Source organism: Panthera onca, chromosome C1 (genome assembly GCF_046562875.1).
Source record: "Panthera onca isolate mPanOnc1 chromosome C1, mPanOnc1 haplotype 2, whole genome shotgun sequence".
NCBI classification, from domain to species: domain Eukaryota; kingdom Metazoa; phylum Chordata; class Mammalia; order Carnivora; family Felidae; genus Panthera; species Panthera onca.
The window spans coordinates 36,130,167-36,149,299 of record NC_138346.1 but is presented as its reverse complement, the minus strand read 5'-3'; the positions used below and the strand labels follow the sequence as shown (position 1 = coordinate 36,149,299).

The window sequence follows — 19,133 nt, the reverse complement described above, 5'->3', positions numbered from 1 at the left end:
GTTGAGTTCACCCATAATTGCCAGTCATGGAAGAACAGGTCAGTTTATCCCAGTTCTCCTATTTGGCCTTATCCTTCCTCATCAGTACCTCTGTTTTTGCATTAGTAGATATAATCCTGTTGCATTTATTAAACCTGTAGCAATATGCATTTATGAACAACCTGGTAACTCCCTTTTGCAGTTAAAATGTGCTAAAGTCACTGGAAATCAATCTTAATATTTTAAGTACTTTCCCAATGCACAACCCCTTGTTTTTTAAGTTTCCTTAGAATATGGTGCCAGTTTCCTAAAATTCTCAAACTAAATTCTATGTCCTAAAACTATGTTAACATATGCTCGTAAAATCAGCCACTGTTTTTATGCTATGGCAATGAGGGCATTGCTGATGGTGGAGAGAATTATATTAGAACCCAGCATCTAAATTGACTAATCTCAACCAAATCCAGGGCTGTTTTATAAGACAATCTCCATAGCAACTAGAGAATCAGGGTAGAAAATTCTTGAAGTGGAAAGTTGTGCCTGATTTGCCAGATCAGCCCATGTTTTGACAATCTGTAATAAGGTAATCAAAGGGTCTCAAGACTATCACACAAGTGTTGACATCGTGTGAATCTGCCATGGCACATGTCCCCCAAGTCATAAAAATACTCGAAAAAACATCTAACAAGGCTGATAATTCTAATCAAATTCATTAATGTTTTATATATATTTATAGATAAATCAAAAAAATCAAAATCAATCATGTAAGATCTATTTCTTTATTCATATAACTTACTTAGCTAGCACATTATCTTTCCAGTCTTCTAAATAATGTCGGTTTATCTGGCATTGTACAAACATTATTTCATCTGATTAATGACATAAAACAAAAAGCAAGCTTCCATATCATTTATAAAATTCAAAGCTATGGTCCAGGCTATTTTTTAATGTTTATTTATTTTTGCGAGACAGAGACAGAGCATGAGTGAGGGAGGGGTAGAGAGAGAGGGAGACACAGAATCTGAAGCAGGCTCCAGGCTCTGAGCTGTCAGCACAGAGCCTGATGCAGGACTCGAGCTCACGAGCTATGAGATCATGACCTAAGCTGAAGTCAGACGTTTAACTGACTGAGCCACCCAGGTGCCCCATGATGGTCCAGACTTTTAAAGTTGAATATCATGAGCCTACATGTTAGGTAAGCCCATTGCCACCAACAAATCACTGGGAGAACTTGCCTGAGCACCTTCTGTCCTGACCCCTCCCCCACATTTTCACTCAGTCCTTCTCATGAAGGTTTTTGTGTGAATGGGAAACAAGGTCATGTTTCAGAAACCCTGGCTCCCACATGTAAAAACACTGAATAAGGAAGAAATGAAAAACATACAGGAAGCACTATGACCCACAGCAACCCTTCAGAGAAAATGCTTATGAAATATGTATAAAAGCCCAGAGATTGAGACTAAATATCTTCACTATCGAGTTGGACATAAGACAAAAAAATATATGTTCCCATAAACTTACCACTGATTCCAAATTAGGTGAATTAAGTGTTCTTGAATGATACAAACTAGTTAAAAATCATTGAAAAGAATTACAGAAGTAGGGACTTCCAAGTAAAGAGGAGAGTGTAGGCCCTTATCTTATGTTTACTTTCACTTCCTCCAAAGAACCCCAGGAAAAAGATGGGAAAGGGATACTTTTTAAAAGCAATGACTCACTCGGACAAATGGAAGAGAAATGGAAGTGGAGGCAACAGCACTGGAACTTGGAAAACAACTACATGAGTGACAAGGGACTTAAGAGCCCCAAGGCAACAAGAGGGACAGCAGAAAAGCAACCTGACTTATACCACAGGCACCTGGTCATGATCAGAAATGGCAGCCTTACGTTTGAAAGGAAGCTAACAGCAAAGCTCAAAACAGGAAGACTGGTGGGAAGTCTGTTTAAGCAGCAGTTAGAGCAACACCCCCTCCACACAGACAGGCAAGTGCCCTGCCTCCACCCTGGCAGAAGACACAAGAGGTAAAACCTAAGGCATCTGGGCTGGGGAACACTGGGCACGGCTGAGGGCAAGGATGATTAAGGAAAAGAAGGGAGCTTAGAGAATAGTCACAAACTAAATGCTGACTCTACCAGCCCTCTTCTACAACTCATTTCTTAAAACATACACAGCTGTGTCTACCCTGTGGGCTGACAATTGGAAGATACTTCTCTGGGAAACTTCAACAGCTCAAGAGGAAAAGACCAAAAAAACCAAAATACTAATTGAGGGGTTCTCCAAAGAAACAACCCAGCCAGATGAGTCTACAGCTGACAAACCCCACCTACTGAGAATACTGAGAATATCCAGGTTAGGGGCAGGGGTTGGAAAGCAGACACAATGCAGGAAGAAGAAAATATCAAAAAGTATCCACCGATACTGTATTCAAGAGATATGACCAGATGTTACTTAAAATAATAAAATAAAATAAACATTCAAAGAGTAAATAAAAGCATCTGGAAACTAATACAGAAGAAATGAAAAACTTACTGAAGGCTTTGCATATAAGGTAGGGGAGGGAAATTTTCCAGAAAGTATTATAAAAATATAAAGTGATGGGCAAAAGAAAGAAAATAAATGTAGAGAACCAACACAAGAGTTCCAATATCCAAATAATGTGTCTTCCAGAAAAAAACTCAAAGAATGGAAGAAATCATCAATGGAATAATTCAGGAGAACTGTCTGGCACTGAGGAATAAGAGTTTCATGGATTCGGGGTGGCTGGGTGGTTCAGTGGGTTAAGTGTCTGATTTTGGCTCAAGTCATGATCTCACAGCTCATGAGTTCAAGCCCCGTGTCAGGCTCTGTGCTGACAACTCAGAGCCTGGAGCCTGCTTCAGATTCTGTGTCTCCCTTTCTCTCTGCCCTTCCCCCACTCATGCATGTTCTCTCTCTTTCTCTCAAAAATAAATGAACATTAATTTTTTTTTTTTTTTTTTTTTTTTTTTTAAGTTTCAGGAGTCCTTGCATGGCTCAGTCAGTTAAGTGTCTGATTTCAGCTCAGGTCTTGAACTCACAGCTCATGAGTTCGAGCCCCTTGTCAGGCTCTGTGCTAAAAGCTCAGAGTCTGGAGCCTGTTTCAGATTCTGTGTCTCCCTCTCTTTCTCTGCCCCTCCCCTGCTCACACTCTGTTTCTCTCTCTCTTAAAAAGAAACATTCAAAAAAAAAATTAATAAATAAATAAGTAAATAAAAAGTTTCAAGGATTCAAAGGGCCTAGCACATATCTAGCATAATAAATGAAAAGAGTGTCATACAAAGGTGCATCACAGAAATTTCAGAACACAAGGAATAAAGTGAAGATCTTACAAGCTTCCAGAGAGAAATGACAGATCACATACAAAGATCAGGAATCATAATGGCTTTAGAAGTCTCAATAGCAACATAAAAATAAGAATTCAATAATGCAATATCTTCAAAATAAAGGAATTATTATTTCTAACCTAGAATTCTACACCTAGTCAAACTACCAGTGTGAAGGTGAAATGAATGGAATTTTCAGACATGCAAAGTCTCAAAAATATACTGCTCCCACCTTTTTTAAAGAAAGCCAGTAAAAGATATGTGCGACTAAAACAAGGACATAAACTAAGGGGGACAAAAAAGAGAAAATAAGAGATTTAGGAACCAGTGTTTCCAACACAGAGAGAGGTGAAGGGAGCACCCAGGATGATAATAAAGGGAGATGCTGTAATGACAGTTATCCTCAACAAATTTAGGGTTTACTGCAACCGGTCCTGATTGGAACAGGTCAGAGAGGTATAGATGATGGTTCTTTAAGATAATAAAACTGATAGAACATTCAATACGTGGAATGCTCTATCTAAATGCATGGAGAGATCCCATTATTAACAGAGTTTGGGGTTAAACCAGTGATCAATATATAAAAAACGAAGTAAACAATCAAAAAGATAATGATCAGTTCCAAAAAAAACAACAAGTTGCATAGAAAGGGTAAAATGATAACATTCTAAGTACTTCATTACGAATAATATTTACATAGTTGTAATAATGTAACCACTAAATATTTATCCAAATTTTGATGTAACTATATCTAAAAGAGGGAGAATTGGGAAGAGTGTGTGTGTGTTGGGGGTCAGGGGTAGGGGTGGGGGTGAAAGGAAGCTAAATTCTCACCCTCTGTAGGGAGAATTCAATAGACAAGGCCTAAAACTGAAAAACCAAAAAGTACCAGTATGAGTTGGTATTTAGATATCTGGAGTTGAATCCTAAATGATAAAACAAAAGAGTGGAAAGTACTTGGCTCTGGGGAGAAGGAAATTAAAGTGATATGGAAAGGGGATTATGTAGGTACTTAGAGTTTTGGGAACAAACCCTGTAAAATATTCAACTTTCAGCTGTGTGTGTATCATTTTAACAATAACAAAGAGGAAAAAGAGGAAAGGAAGGAGGAAAGAAGAGAAACAGGGAAGGACACAATGAGGAGGTGGGGAAGGGAGGAAAGAAAAAAATTTAGAGAGACAGTGGAGATAAAAATGAAATATAACCTAATAGATCAAATGTGATTTTAATTGAAAATGAAAACCAAAGTCCAAAACATTTTTGAAAAAGTATAAGCTTAAAATAAATACAGACTAGATCTCTGTGTCTCCTAGCTCTCAATTTTACATCTAACTGCCAAATGGCAGCATGTAAAAAATGTATTCATGCTCTTTCCCCAAAATCCTCTTTCTTCCATCATTTGTAAGTGATGACACTTTCATGCCACCACTCTGTTCCCACCCCTCAACATCCCCCATTCTATTCTCTCCACTCTTGATTCTGTTATCACCACCTTTCCAAACTGGTCTGCCTGCCTCCTGGCCATCCTCTATCATGCAGGCAGAGTAATCTTTCTAAAATTCAAAGCCAATCATACCGCTTTCTTGCTTAAAACTCTTCTGTGGTTCCCACTGCTTTTAGGATAAGGTCTGAATTCCTTAACCTTGCATATAGGACTTCATGCTCTGACCTCTAATTATCTCTGAAGATAATAAAAAATTATCTCATTTTTTAACATGCCCAGGAATGCCTCTACCATCACAACTCATCTCTAAGTTCTAGCACGCCATGCTGAAGTCCTTTGCAGGTCCTCAAACCCAGGATGTTCTCATCTCTGAGCCTCTGCATTGCTGTGCTCTCTATTCTAAAAGTTCTTAAACTAAAATTATATGCAAAATTATGTGTGTCTGTCCCTATGTACATATACACAAATGCACATGCATAAAACTTGCAAATGATTTCGACATTTATAAGGCCCTGAACACCAATTTTGGGCCTCATTTTAAGAACTCATTCCTTTGGGGCACTTGGGTGGCTCAGCCAGTTAAGCATCTGACTTTGGCTCAGGTCATGATCTCATGGTTCATGAGTTCAAGCTCCATAGTAGGCTCTATGCTGACAGTTCAGAGCCTGGAGCCTGCTTCTGATTCTGTGTCTCCCTCTCTCTCTCTCTGCCCCTCCCCGGCTCAAGTTCTGTCTCTCTCTCTCTCAAAAATAAATAAACATTAAAAAAAAAAAAAAAAGAACTCATTCCTTAAGTTACAAGAAAGCTTACAGGTGCTATAAAAAAGTTCTGAAATACATCATTCAGAATATTTGCATATAAAGCGTACATGAATCACACACGTAAATATTAACTATTTTGCATGTCACTGGAATGTTCTCCATTACCCTTCCTCCCAAAGAAAGTTAGTTAAATTATTATCTTAAAGTTGGTTTCTGGGGCGCCTGGGTGGCTCAGCTGGTTAAAGCATCCGCCTTCAGCTCAGGTCATGATCTTGCAGTTTGTGAGTTCAAGCCCCACGTCGGGCTCTGTGCTGACAGGTCAAAGCCTGGAGCCTGCTTCGGATTCTGTGTCTCCCTCTCTCTCTGCCCCTCACCCACTCATGTTCTGCCTCTCCTTCAAAAATAAATAAACATAAAAAAAAAAAAAAAAAGTTGGTTTCCGTGAGAAGGTGTTACCCTAGTGAAAAATGTCCCTTCACTGTTGTGAGAACAGCAAGATCCTAGAATTGAATACTTCTACCTCATAAGAATGCCTGAACATGCTATTACAACAACAACAACAAATAAAAAAAGCTTTAAAAAAATGGATGATATTAGATGAACAGCTGTGTCGAAAGGGGAATGTAAAAATAAAAACTGCATGTTGCAGCCATCAAAATAGTAACCATGTACAGTATATGACTGTTTTTAATCAGATGAAGATTGAAGCTATTACATTTCAAATCAAATGTTATAAATTACTTCAAGAACGCAGCTGAGCTCTCATTTAATTAGAAATGTCCATGTTTAAATCATGAGGTACAGTAGCTGCCAATGAAGCAAAAGGGCAAGGGAAGGGAGAAATACTGTGTCCAGACCATCCGACTGTCAACTGTCTCCCACGCGGGATGAACATCTGGGGAGGACCAGTCCTGATGTAATGGAGAACTTCATGTACTAGCTAATTTGAGATTTAATGTAATTGAACATAATTGTTTTGAAGACAATTAAAATCATTATTCAGGTCTGGACAATTCTGAACTCTTTGTTTTCGTGTGAAACGTATTTCCCCCATGCTGAATTTTAACTCTTTCTTGGATAAAAAGTACAGCAAATTTTGGGCCAAGACTTCCCTGGGAAATAATCCCTAGATTGTGAGGTCACATTAAAAGGCAGCACAAGTGGTGAGGTGCTCCTCTGGAAACAAGTCTCTTTTACTAGTGCCAGTACTTGATGTAGCTCAGTCAGAGTCCAAATCTACATCCCAAATGTTAGACAATTCAGTATGAAATACATGAGGCAACATCATACAGGGATTTCTGAGGTCATACAGAGAAGAACGCAATTATCCTAAGGCGGACTTTCCCCCAAAGGTTATGAGCCTCTGCATCTCGTAATTAACCACGGTGCAGCTAGACAGTCCAGGCAAAAGGTCTTTCTTTTCTCCCAATTTGCCTAATTCAAAAACACCTCAAGTGACATAGCTCAAATTTTCCAAATTAAACTTACCCCTGGGGCTGAAATCAAGCATGTGACAGTTCAGTTCCAAAGCAAATCTTAAAGAGAGTTGTACATAGGGAAAGAAAGAAAAAAAATCAGAGGAAAAAGGGGTAGGAGTTAACATTTAAGTGGTTTTTCAACCTCATCATTACCCCTGCTCAAGAAAATAGGACACAGATGGGCCAAACACACCATTGTTCTGCCTTGAAGAATCTAAGGAACTCATTAGAAACTACTGTTGTTTTTCCTCATGATCTATGGCAAATCTGTAAGGGACAAATGGTTGATTTGCCCCCATCCCACAGCATTTAGTGTTCCATAGTGTCATGGGGTGGAAAGTGGAGAGAGAAGTCACAAAGCCACGGTATGCACTGCAACCCATGAAAGTCTATTATTGATATAATTCTTCAAGGTCGACTCTTCCAGGGAGTGGAGGAATGACTATATTGTCACAAACTGTTCTGATTTGTTTAAAAAAAAAAGTGGTTTCCAACCAGGAATGACACACTACCCTAAACTTTCTCTTACTTAGGCCACAGCTCCACACTTGTCCGCTTGTACACGAGATAGAGTGTAAATGGGAATGAGGTCCACTGCTCCCAGGCAAGGTGGATCCCCTCTTGAGCCTCCATATTCACAGACTTAAAAGCCTCCACGCTGGCAGCCAAAACGGAATTGCCTTAAAACATGAAACTGGAAACAGCAATCACTAAACTTTCAATCGCATCTAAACCAGCAGCTATGATTTTACTGTCTTACTAGTTGTTCTGGGTTTTTTGTTGTTGTTGTTGTTGTTTTCAATCTGTATAGAAGACTGTTTTTATCCAAAACAAAGAAAAATAAAAGATCAACAGTTCCCTTTTGTCCTCCCAATTGTCATAAAGTTTCGTATTTCTGCCAGCTCTTTATTCCCCAAAGTAGAAGAATTATGCAATGTTCATCAGTCTTAAATAACTTTGTCAGTTTTTTAATTGGTTACTTTCAATTTTTTCAATTTTACCAAATTAATCTGATAAAATTCTATGTTTTCAGAATGTTTTATGATTATGTTAAAATATACACACATACATTTTTTGAAGCATAAGTATTTGATTTTTGCTCTTATTCAGTAGTTAGAGTTTTTCATTGAATCATTACATCGAAGTACATATTATAAACACCTATACTATTGCTACTCTGAGTTTTCATTAGTGTAATATGACCATTTTAGCCATAGAGATAAATAACAAAGAAGCAAATTTTACATCCTATGATTAACATTCAAGATAATCAGTCCTATGCTTGCTGGAAGTTATCAGTCAGCTTTTTGCTCTCCAAACAAATACACCTTTTGAAAGAAGACACTCAGTTGAAATCAGGTTTACTTGAAAATATTTGGAACCCTTTACTAAGTAGTATTAAGATAATATAGGCTTTTCTTTAAACAATTATGATTCTTCCAATTCAAGTTTTCCTATTAAATCTGAGAACATCCCTATGAGACATGGAGCTCATTTCATTTCAACCCATGAACAACTCAAGATTTCAGGCTCCCTGGGGCACCTGGATGGCTCAGTCAGTTAAGTGTCCAACTCTGGATCTTGGTCTCAAGATCATGTTTGTGGGTTCGGGCCCCACATCAGGCTCTGCACTGATGGCTCTGAGCCTGCTTGGGATTCTCTCTCTCCCTCTGTGCCCACCCCCCCCCCCGCCCCCCACTTACACATGTACTGTGTCTCTCAAAATAAATAAACTTAAAAAAAAAAATAAAAGATTTCAGGCTCCCAACCCAAAACACAACTGTTTGGCATATTTCATTATTTCATTCCATGCCAAGTTATTGGTGAAATTAAGGCTGATTTCTACACTATTACTTCACAGGTTAAAACCAGAAAAGGTTTCCTTAACCACATTTGATACAGGATCATCTTCAGTGAAAGAATATTAAACCTTGGACCCCATTGCTCATTTTACTAAAGAGAAAATTGGAAACATTTGAGATATACATGTTCAGAAGAATAATGAAATGCAGTTTTAAGATAGATTCTCGGGAGTATTAGGATTTATACAGGAAATCAGTGATTAAAGAACATTCAGGTCTACCTGAAACTTATCCTTCATCAAAAGACATATACATAAAGACACCGAAATCTTACCTAACTCATTAACAGAAGCTGCTGTTTAATGATTGATCTGTTGTAGTCTTGATCAGAAAATGAAAATATATTGAGCACTGATACTTCAGGATACCTGTGCCCTGTAAAAAAAACAACACATACATGCTAGAATTTTTTTTCTGTGATGAATCCTTAATAATTTAGATCTTCTGGTGCAATTAAATTTAGTTTAACAGAAAAATTCTGGGGGGTGCCTGTGTGGCTCAGCCAAACTTCCAACTTCAGCCCAGGTCATGGCCTCACGGTTCGTGGGTTCAAGCCCTGCACTGGGCTCTGTGCTGACAGCTCAGAGCCTGGAGCCTGCTTGGGATTCTGTGTCTCCCTCTCTCTCTCTCTCTCTCTCTGCCCATCCCTCACTCACGCGCTCTCTCTCGCTCTCTCTCTCTCTAAAATAAATAAACATTAAAAATTGTGTTAAAAAAATAGAAAAATTCTGGTATTTGACCTTTGAAGTGACATTGGCTAATCATGAAATTCCCAGGTGGTAATGGCTACTTCTTATAGTGTTGCTATATAACTAGATTATAGTTATAACTCTATCTGGTTACTATATAACCAGACGGCTCAGCTCAGATGCTAGCCTTTGGTGTCTACACCAGATCATGCCTTGGACTTGGACTCGCTACTGAGTTTGCCAAGGTTCTCTTAACTCAGTCTAAGATGGTAGCCTCTTCTTTCAGTCGCCACATCACATTACTCTAAATTCTGCTCCTTCTCCATCTTGTCCTCTAGGCTTTGCCAGTTTTTCCTTCGAAAACCTCCAAATCAAACTGTCTGGATAAAAATCTGACATTTGGTAAAACGAGGATAGGCCAATTAGTGTCTGAAACACAGGCTTCTGGGATGTATGCACCTGTCCATTAGAAACTGTTCTGTCTCCACCATCTCCTTTCAGAGGCCACCAACATCCTTCAGATGTTAACGACTTCCAGCTTTTGGTGGCTTATGACTCACTTGAATGTGTAACCTGGAGGAGAAAGCTGCTATACACTTGTATGGCAGCCGCACATTACCCCAAAGTTATTTTTAAAGTTTACAAGCCTGGTTCAGCCTCCTTAAAAGTCCCCCTTAAGCCTACAAAAGCAAATTCAAAGTGAAGGACAAAAGTTTTCAGGCAGTAATTAAACCGTTAGCTATGCTATTATACCTTTGTCGCCCTGTCCCCTGGCAGCCTAACAATTAATCTTTTCAGAGGAGAGGAAAAATAAGTTACACACAGGAACTACAGAGCTTATAGCAGCCCCACACCATTAATTTTAATAACACGAAAAGATAAACATATGTCACTCACTCATAGCCAAATGAGCATCTATAGAGCCCTGCCCTGGTATACATCTAAAATAACTCAGGTTCCTTTACCTAAGACCTTTTAGGCTACTTAAATGTTTTCACATTGCTTAATCAGAAAAAATATGGACGATATAGTTTTATTCCACCCACTTAAAAATAAACGTCTTTAAAATATTTGTAAAACAACAGGTCATTTTCTTAACTAGTGCCACCTTCCCTCATTTTTAAAACTGTAAAAGATGAAGCCAAGAACACAATTATACAACCTCTTACTTTATGTATTTTTTCAACATCCTCTAGCTCCTGGAAGAAAAGAGATAATTTTATTTTTTCATCCTAAATCTTCTTCTGAAAAGCTTTTATTCTCAGTTTCATAGGATACAATTGAATCAAATGCTAGAAGAATGAAATCCTCTCTCCTGCAATTTCTTAAGCATGCATATAGAAAAAAAATTACTGCTGGCAGTAGGAACTGTCAATGGATCTCCGCAGAAGTAAATTGTTTGGTGTTTGTAATGGAGTATAATAGCTATAATTCCACTTGAGCTGCTGCCACTAATAAGTTGATAAAAACGGGAAGTTGAGACTCAGACGTCCATCAGTATATGGCTTCCACAGATGTCTGTGCACGTTCACTTAATCACAGAGACAGGTAGCCCAATCCCATTAGAGGTACTATGTCTGACAATGAGAGACCCAAGCTGGCTCTTCCCACAAAGACAATGGGAAAGCATAGCTGCAGACTGACTCCAGAGGGACTTTCTTATCGGCAATTTATCAGGAATTTTCTTAGACATTTGCAGCTCCTGCAAAGTTGTAAGGCGGTAACTTAAATGTGCTCATCATCAGAAATGGGCTAGGGGAAAACACTTCCTTCTCATGAAAAATAGCCACCGAATCAAAAATGACTACCAGAAATTAAAATATACTGTCTCAAATGCTTCAGGATTGTGACTCTAATGCTCACCTGTTGCCAAAAATTTAAATTTAATATACTTAATGATTAGAAGTCTGAAAATACACTGTTTTGTGTGCATGAAAGTAAAAACAAGTGGTATCTAGAACTGTGTGTCACCACATGAACATATTAACAAGAGTAAAATAAAAAGTGGTATCTCTCACAGGAAACACTGGCCCAGGGAGTAAGGAGGCTTGAGTTCCAGTCTTCTGAATTGCTGAGTGATCTTACACACATCACTTAAAGGCAATCGCCTAAGAGTTTTTATATGGAGAAAATGGAGTAGAAATAATAACGTTGTAATGAAAGTATGGGCTTTGCTGGCAGGAGAGCTTTGAAAAGTAGCTGGTATTTGGCAAGTTTATTTTTTATTTAACCTGTCGAATAAAAAGCATAAGGTACAATTATGCTCATTCTATTAATGATCACATAAATGGCCCATGAGGGAAACATTAAACCTTTATGTAAATATATCCTCCTCAGGAGCCTGAAATCTTGAACAACGCTCATCTCAGACACTCGCTCTCCAATGTGAATCAGTGCGCTGCTGAGCGTATGCAGGCTTTTGGAAAAGAGCACATGTGCACATCTGAGTAACCGACCTATCTCAGTATCCTGGGGTCCTGCAAAAGCTGTAACAGCCCAAGAACAAGGAGGGAAGTCTAAGAAGAAAGAAGAGTGTTCTGTAGCACTGTCTGCATTATACAAAAATTACTGTATTTATCAAAACACTACATATTCGCTTCAATTGTCTGTTGTTCCTACCATTTTTTTTCAAGAAGAGCTGCTTTTGCTATGTTCTCAACAATGTATTTCCTTCTGGCTTCTGAAATATTTAGTAAACAGGCAGCCAAACAGAGCCCCAGTCTGGAGGAAGACATGGTGATTTTTCTAGGAGAAAAAGTATTGTTCATTTTGGTCTCTGTGGTGTGTTCATATTTTCATGTTCATTAACCTTATAAAAATTAGTTTTTTGGAAACCAAGCAGTCATAATATGAACATTTCACTATTTCATTACTGCAGAACACCTAAAGGATAAAATCCTCAGATCCAGTCAACCAGGAAACCATGCGTAGGTGGCCACACACGTATGAACGTAGGAACATAGTTAACACTACTAGAACACACAGGGCAAGTTACTCAGCCTGAATTGTCATGGAAATGAAACTTTTTTGTTAAAGTATGTTATTCCCTTTGAAACATCATCTTCCTTAGTTTATCCTCTTTTTGAGGTCTGTCCTATTTATCAAATAAGCATGATCCTCTTGTTAAATGAGACTTAACCAGGGAACTGTAACAAAGAGAAATGAAGATTCTTATAAAAATTATTTTTCTGGCAAAAAGAAAGGTTATCTCTATGGGCCATGCCACAGGCAATATATGAACAAATAAAAGGGACTCTTTGGGTGCTTTAAGTGACAACTATTTGACTAAATTCCTCTTATACTTCAGTCTCCAAAATTCCTGTATCAGTTGAAAATCTTTTCACAGGATTCTCTTCCTGGAACTGAAATCTGATATATATCCTACGTGAACCAACAATGCCAAAAATGTGACTGATCCTTTTGGTGAAAATGCATTAATTACACAAGTTTTGGAGGTTGCTTTGATTCTTTTTAGTACCTAGAATGGCATTTTTCAACTCTCAAATATTATTGACTAAAGAAATTTAAATATCTCGGGGCGCCTGGGTGGCTCAGTCGGTTAAGCATCCGACTTCAGCTCGGGTCACGATCTCGCGGTCCGTGAGTTCGAGCCCCGCGTCGGGCTCTGGGCTGATGGCTCGGAGCCTGGAGCCTGCTTCCGATTCTGTGTCTCCCTCTCTCTCTGCCCCTCCCCTGTTCATGCTCTGTCTCAAAAATAAATAAATGTTAAAAAAAAAAAATTAAAAAAAAAAAAAAAAAAGAAATTTAAATATCTCAAAATAGTAAGAAAAGAATTCCCCTTTTCAAGACCAGGCCATATTTAGGTCTCTTTTAAATATCATAACTAAAAATAAATGTGGCCCTCACGAATTCATTCAACAAATTATTTGATAAGGGTTATTTTGTATCGGGTAATGTTCTCAGTGTGGGGAATACCGCAGTGAATGGTGCCCAAGCCTGAGACAAACTTTAAGCTTATGAGTTTTGGCTAAACCGTGTGCTCTCGTGCAAATAATAGTACTCTCGATGCATCAATCCTCTGGCTTCTGTTCACTAGGATTGTTCATGGGCCTAATCATCCTAACCTAGAGGGAACGCAAGGCTCCATGTTAGTTCAGGTTTGTAAGCAAGTTTTCATCTTGTGACCATCATCTCATGATTGAAAATTCATGAAAATACGGTCATTAGGCTTTTGTAGACATTAATAACATTGTTGTAATAAAGCAGCTCAGACCTCTCTCTTCTGTGTAAACAAAAAATTGCTTTACACAAGGGGTGTGGGCGTCTTCTGGCTTTCATTTGTTTTCAGTGTGTTTATGTAGCTTAATTGTCTCATCAGGCACTTTCCCAACATAATTATGCTTTTTAACAAATGGTGTTTATGGCAACCCCTAACAGTGCAAAAGAAAGGATTAGTTTCATCCTCTCATTCCACATTTTGATTCCCTGTGGACAGTTAAATCACACAAAGATGGTGTTAGAAAAATCTACCTTCACAGCAAAAGCTGAAATTAGCGGCCACCGGAATTTTGGAGAGCAGTCAAGCTTGTTAGTGAAAAGGGTAAGTGTTTCCCTGCCTCTTCCACTTACAAAGTAACCCAGAGCAACCCCGCAAACACTCTGTGGTTTGGGAGACGGCGCTCCTAGTGCGCCCATCCCTCCAATCCCAGTTCGATTACTTCCGGCCATAAACCAAAAACCGGCCTCCCCCCCCCTCCGCCCCCCGGGGGAGGAACCAGCAGGGCCAGCGCGGAGTGGAGCAGTTCGCGACAGTTCCGCCAGATCACCTGCCTTCTGCGTACGCACCACCGCTCGCGCTGTTAGGGCCGCAAAAAGACTCCCCGAGGGGGCGGTAGCGCGTGCTCGGGTTGGAACCCGCCGCTGGGTCTCCCTGCGTGGCCCCGCCCCGGTTCCGGTGTGAAGTGGCTCAGGGCCACGTGGGCCGAAGGCTAACCCGAGGGACTGGGCGCGGGCCTTGGGGCACTCCCTCGCCGCCCCGCGATCGGCGTCCACGGGCCGCGGGGCCCGGGAGCGAAGGACGGCCGGCGGCGGGACTGCCCTGGATCCGGCTCTCGAGCAGCGCCCGCGCCTCCGCGTCGGGGAGAGAACCGACCTGCGCGCGCGGAGGGGTGGCGGAGTAGCACGGTGCCGAGTCGGGGTCGCCCCGCGGGGTCGACGCGCAGCTTACGCCGCCGGCCCCGCCCCCCACCCCGGGCGCCCAGCTCGTGCTCCAGCCCGCTGCACGCCTCCGGGAGCCGGCTCCGCCGGTTGCTGCCTGACCTACACTCCGCGGGGCCCCGCACCCACCGCGTGCCGGCGGCCCGGAAGCCTTAACGTTCAGCGTGGAATTGCCTTCTCACCCCCTCTGCTTTACCTTGGGATTCTCCACAATTGTCTCTTGTAAATGAATGACTTTTTTTAAAAGGGCATTAGAATCTAATGATGAGGTCATTACCCATTGATCATACACCAGCAGGGGGCTCTTTGGCGCACATGCAAACGCACCCTTGCAGTAAAGTCTCTGCTGAGAAATGCTGCCCGGGAGCGCTTGTGAGTAGGCAAGCGCCGGAACCACCCCAGGACAAAAGCAGTACTAATACCTGCCCACGTACTTACGAGCTACATGAACCGGGCATTAATAATTATTTCTCTTTTTTGTAGGCCAGTGAACCTTGAGAACACATTTACAAAAAATTAGGACCTGTTTTTTTTTTTTTTTTTTTGATATATATAGCAAGGATTAAATGTTACCACTTTGATCTGGTTTCGTTCCTGAAGTGAAGTAATCACTAAATAACTACTTTGACAGAATAAATTAATTTTTAAATCTATTTTTTATTTTCTAATTATACTTTTTAAATACAGATTTGAGGAAATTAACATTTATGTGGACATTTGGTTTCTAGCCTAATGTGGCATAAAAATAAGTAACATAATGAGTGTTAAAAAAAATCAGGTTCATGATGCTTCTCACATCATCATCATTGTACTTAGATGTCACAACAGTATTATGTGCGATTGTGTCAGATCCAGCCTTCTCCATCTCGGAGTGTTGGCAGGTAGGAGGGCTGTTGGCAAGAGGAGGGGTGTTAACCTCAGGATCCTGGATCCATTCCAAGGCTGGTAATTACATTCTGCCAGCCAAAATTCATCCCATAATTTTAATTGGATAAATCCTTTCTGGCCTAAGCTACTGCTATGCCTGTCAAACTGTTGCCACATTTCACCCCAGAGGTGTCTGTGTTTTAGTTGCAAGAATGAGTCCCTTTGAGGTTGGCTTATCAATTTAAATCCTCAAAGTGCTTTGGGATCCTATGGAATTAAATATATATTTAGGTATTTTTTTCTACTGAATCTGCAACAGACATGCATAAGATAGACATATACCCATGTTAATGCCCAAAAACCAATACCCATCTAATGTCAACAGATAATTTCAAAATACTTTAACTAGATTGATGTCCCTAACTTTCTCTTTTCTTCTTTTGAGAGCTTTTATTGCCCATAGCATTAGCTTCCAATTAACGGTGGTGTAACCAACCTTTCCTTCCAAGGAGAACGGAACTAAAGGCCCTGTATCTCACCTTTCCAAACAATTCTGTGGTGAGACTACTTGCTACAATGGAAGATAAAGTAACATTACATCTAGGCTTATCTGTCCCTTCAGAGAAAACAGTATGACACCTAGGGGCTTCATGGGTCTAGCTGTAACAGCTGCCAGACCTAAACTTTCTTCCCCACATTTCCTAATCCTCTCGATGAGAATATCTTTCCCCTGACAGGACTGCTGGGGCATTAAGTAAGATAACATTTCTGAAAGCATCAACACCCAGCAGTTACTCAGTAAACCTTAATCCCTTTCTCCACTAGACTGAGGTCAGACACAGGAGAGAAGGCAGGGTCCCAAGTTCTTTGTGGAGGAGGGCAGGGTCTGCCTCTGCTTGAGGATTGTAAACACAGAAAAGACAAAGAGAAAGATGCCAGCAAGTCTGATGAAAAGTTCGGCAGTAAGATTGAAAGTCTTATTTTGTTCTCTTCAAGGATAGAAAAGTACCCTTGGTGTTCGTTTAGCTCAACCACATGTAATCCTGCCTTTTTCATTGTTTGAAAGAGCTTTATGTCACAGGTACTATGTATGGGCATCAAACCTCTCATTATTTAACTTAGCATGCTTGGAGGAGTTTGGGGGTGAATACTTTTTGGGTGAATGTGTTATTCTGATTCCTTGTTTTTCCTACTAAGTCCACGTTCAGAGCATTTGTTCCTTCGCTCATATGGTTTCTGTCCAAAAACAAATAAGCACTGGAAAAGAGCACAGCTAAAAGTCCCAGTTTCAGTTCTATCTGTGATACCTGTTTCCTAATACTCCCATCAGGCCCTTGTAAGACAAAATAATTTTCTGTACCTTTCATTTTCATTTTTACAAACAAGGAGAGGGTAGTTCTTGTAGAAGCTGTCCGTGGCCCGTGAGGGCTCAGGTGGATAAAAGGGGGAGGTTGTGCTCTAGTTTGGGTCCACAGAGCTGCTGGAACCTGACTCAGGCACTTACTCGAGCAAGTCTGGGATTGGGGTGAATGAGTGAGGCACTCACCTCTAGTGCAAAATTTAAGTGGGTGCCAAAACACTTGGTAATGCAGTGTCTTAAACAGTCAAAACTAATGCAAAATAAGAAATCTATGGTGAACAAAATAGCAACATTTTAAGTAAAGACAGAATCCTACCCTGTACTTGTCCAACTTGGTCTCCCTCACCTCACCCTGATCCCTGCCCTGTGGTTGTGTTCCCCTTGGTACAGCCTGTTCCTGATTGTAGGGTTAAGAGGAAACGGCACCACTTTGCCCTGCCTGCATCCTCTCTTTGTGTCCCCAAAATGGGCAACAAAACCAGAAATGTCAAGGGTAGAAATTTCCCAGCCAGTGGTTATATATTATTTATAGTCTGTTTGAGAGTTTTCTAGTCCTCCATATATAGGATAGTTGGCCAACTTATCTCAAGAGAAGGCAGACCTTTATTAGTACAAGCAAAAGAATCAACTCTACTAAATACATTTCCCTACCTACTTACCTTATACATTTCAAAATATGGTAATTAGAAAGTTTCCTATTGGGAAATAATAATTTTGAAATAATGTTTTAAATAACATTTTAAATAATGCTATGAGTCTCTTTTATATCTTCGTATTCCAGCATTTATCCTGTTCAGGAAAATGTGATAATTTTGCTTAGACAGAAATCTAATTCCTAATGCAATTTTTTTTCTTTGAAGATTTTACTTTCACCCTATTTTTTGTACTTTATCATTCTGCCTTCTTCATGGAACATGGAAATATTTTATTTCTTCTCTGATATAAATGTCCTTTGGTAAATGAAAAATTTTAACAAGTGACTTTAGTTATCATTCTAGGACAAGTTAAATGCAGAAGTGGTTTTAATTCCTTGTATTAAACAATTTGAATCGTGATATTATGCAATATGTGTTCTACTAGTCATTTTCTAAAAGAGCAAATGGGTTTCACTGCTGCCATTTTTAGTTTGTAGTGGGGGAAGCTATGCTATTAATTTATTTAAAATGAATATAATGAGCTTAATGTCCACAAAGAAGTTATAACAACTAACAGAAATAACTCCATTGCCCATATACTGCTGTCTTAATTATGGGAAATAATCTCCAGCCATTTTTGTCTTAATGAAGGAGGAAAAAAAGCCCACAGGATTTCCAGAATTAACCTTTTTTCACCTACATTTTTGGGAAATGTCTTTCCCTTTACATAATATGCATTCGGTTGGCTAAATTTGCCATAAAAGACCAGTAGACTGGAATGTAAGCATAGTTATTAGCTTAAAGTGGAATCACTTGTTATGCATTCTATTCATTCATACTAGGAATATCTCATGTAACTAGCCAAAAATTAAAAGTCTATGACCTATCCACCCCTTAATTCATTCTTTGCCTTTTTATACCATGTACACCATGTTTTATACCATGTATTCCTTTTTATTCCATGTGGTCATTCAGTTGTGCACTCCTTTATTATGGAACCTAGGCACTGAATGCAATGAAGTGTCTCTTAGAGCCTCTCTCCAAAGCTGTTTTTTATAGCCATTAGTCATATTGCAGATGAAAAGCAATTCCTAAAATAGCCTTGGAATTTTTGCTGAAAATTTGTTTTAACTTATGGGGGCTACATTAGAATTATTTCTAAAACTATAATTCACAAACTGTATCTTATTATATCCAGAAAAAAAATGCTGGGGATATTTAGAAACATTTTCCCCTAAGTAACATGAATTTTTGTTGTGTCATGAGGTTTTGTCAATAAATATTTACTTTAAAATGCCAACCACTAGGTGATGACTGCCAATTTTCATTAAGAAAGATAATACATCTGTAATGCCTGGGTGGCTCAGTCGGTTAAGCATCTGACTTTGGCTCAGGTCATGATCTTGTGGTTTGTGAGTTTGAGCCCTGCTTCCGGTTCATTGCTGAGCACTCAGAGCCTGGAGCCTGCTTTGGATTCTGTGTCTCCTTCTCTGTCTGCCCCTCCCTTACTCATGCTCTGTCTCTCCCTCTCTCAAAAA

At 39.7% G+C, this 19,133-nt stretch overlaps 1 protein-coding gene across 1 annotated transcript in view; it reads right to left on the bottom strand.

Moving 5' to 3' along the window:
• Positions 1-12,293, bottom strand: part of FTCDNL1 (formiminotransferase cyclodeaminase N-terminal like) — a 158,069-nt gene extending 145,776 nt beyond the window's left edge. Inside the window, exons 1-2 of the mRNA XM_060622835.3 lie at positions 12,178-12,293; positions 9,154-9,243 (exon numbers count right to left, since the gene is read on the bottom strand). Coding sequence (XP_060478818.2) covers positions 9,154-9,243; positions 12,178-12,290 — 203 coding nt within the window. The 5' untranslated portion in view covers positions 12,291-12,293. The remainder of the gene's footprint in view (positions 1-9,153; positions 9,244-12,177) is intronic.
• Positions 12,294-19,133: the final 6,840 nt, after the last annotated feature.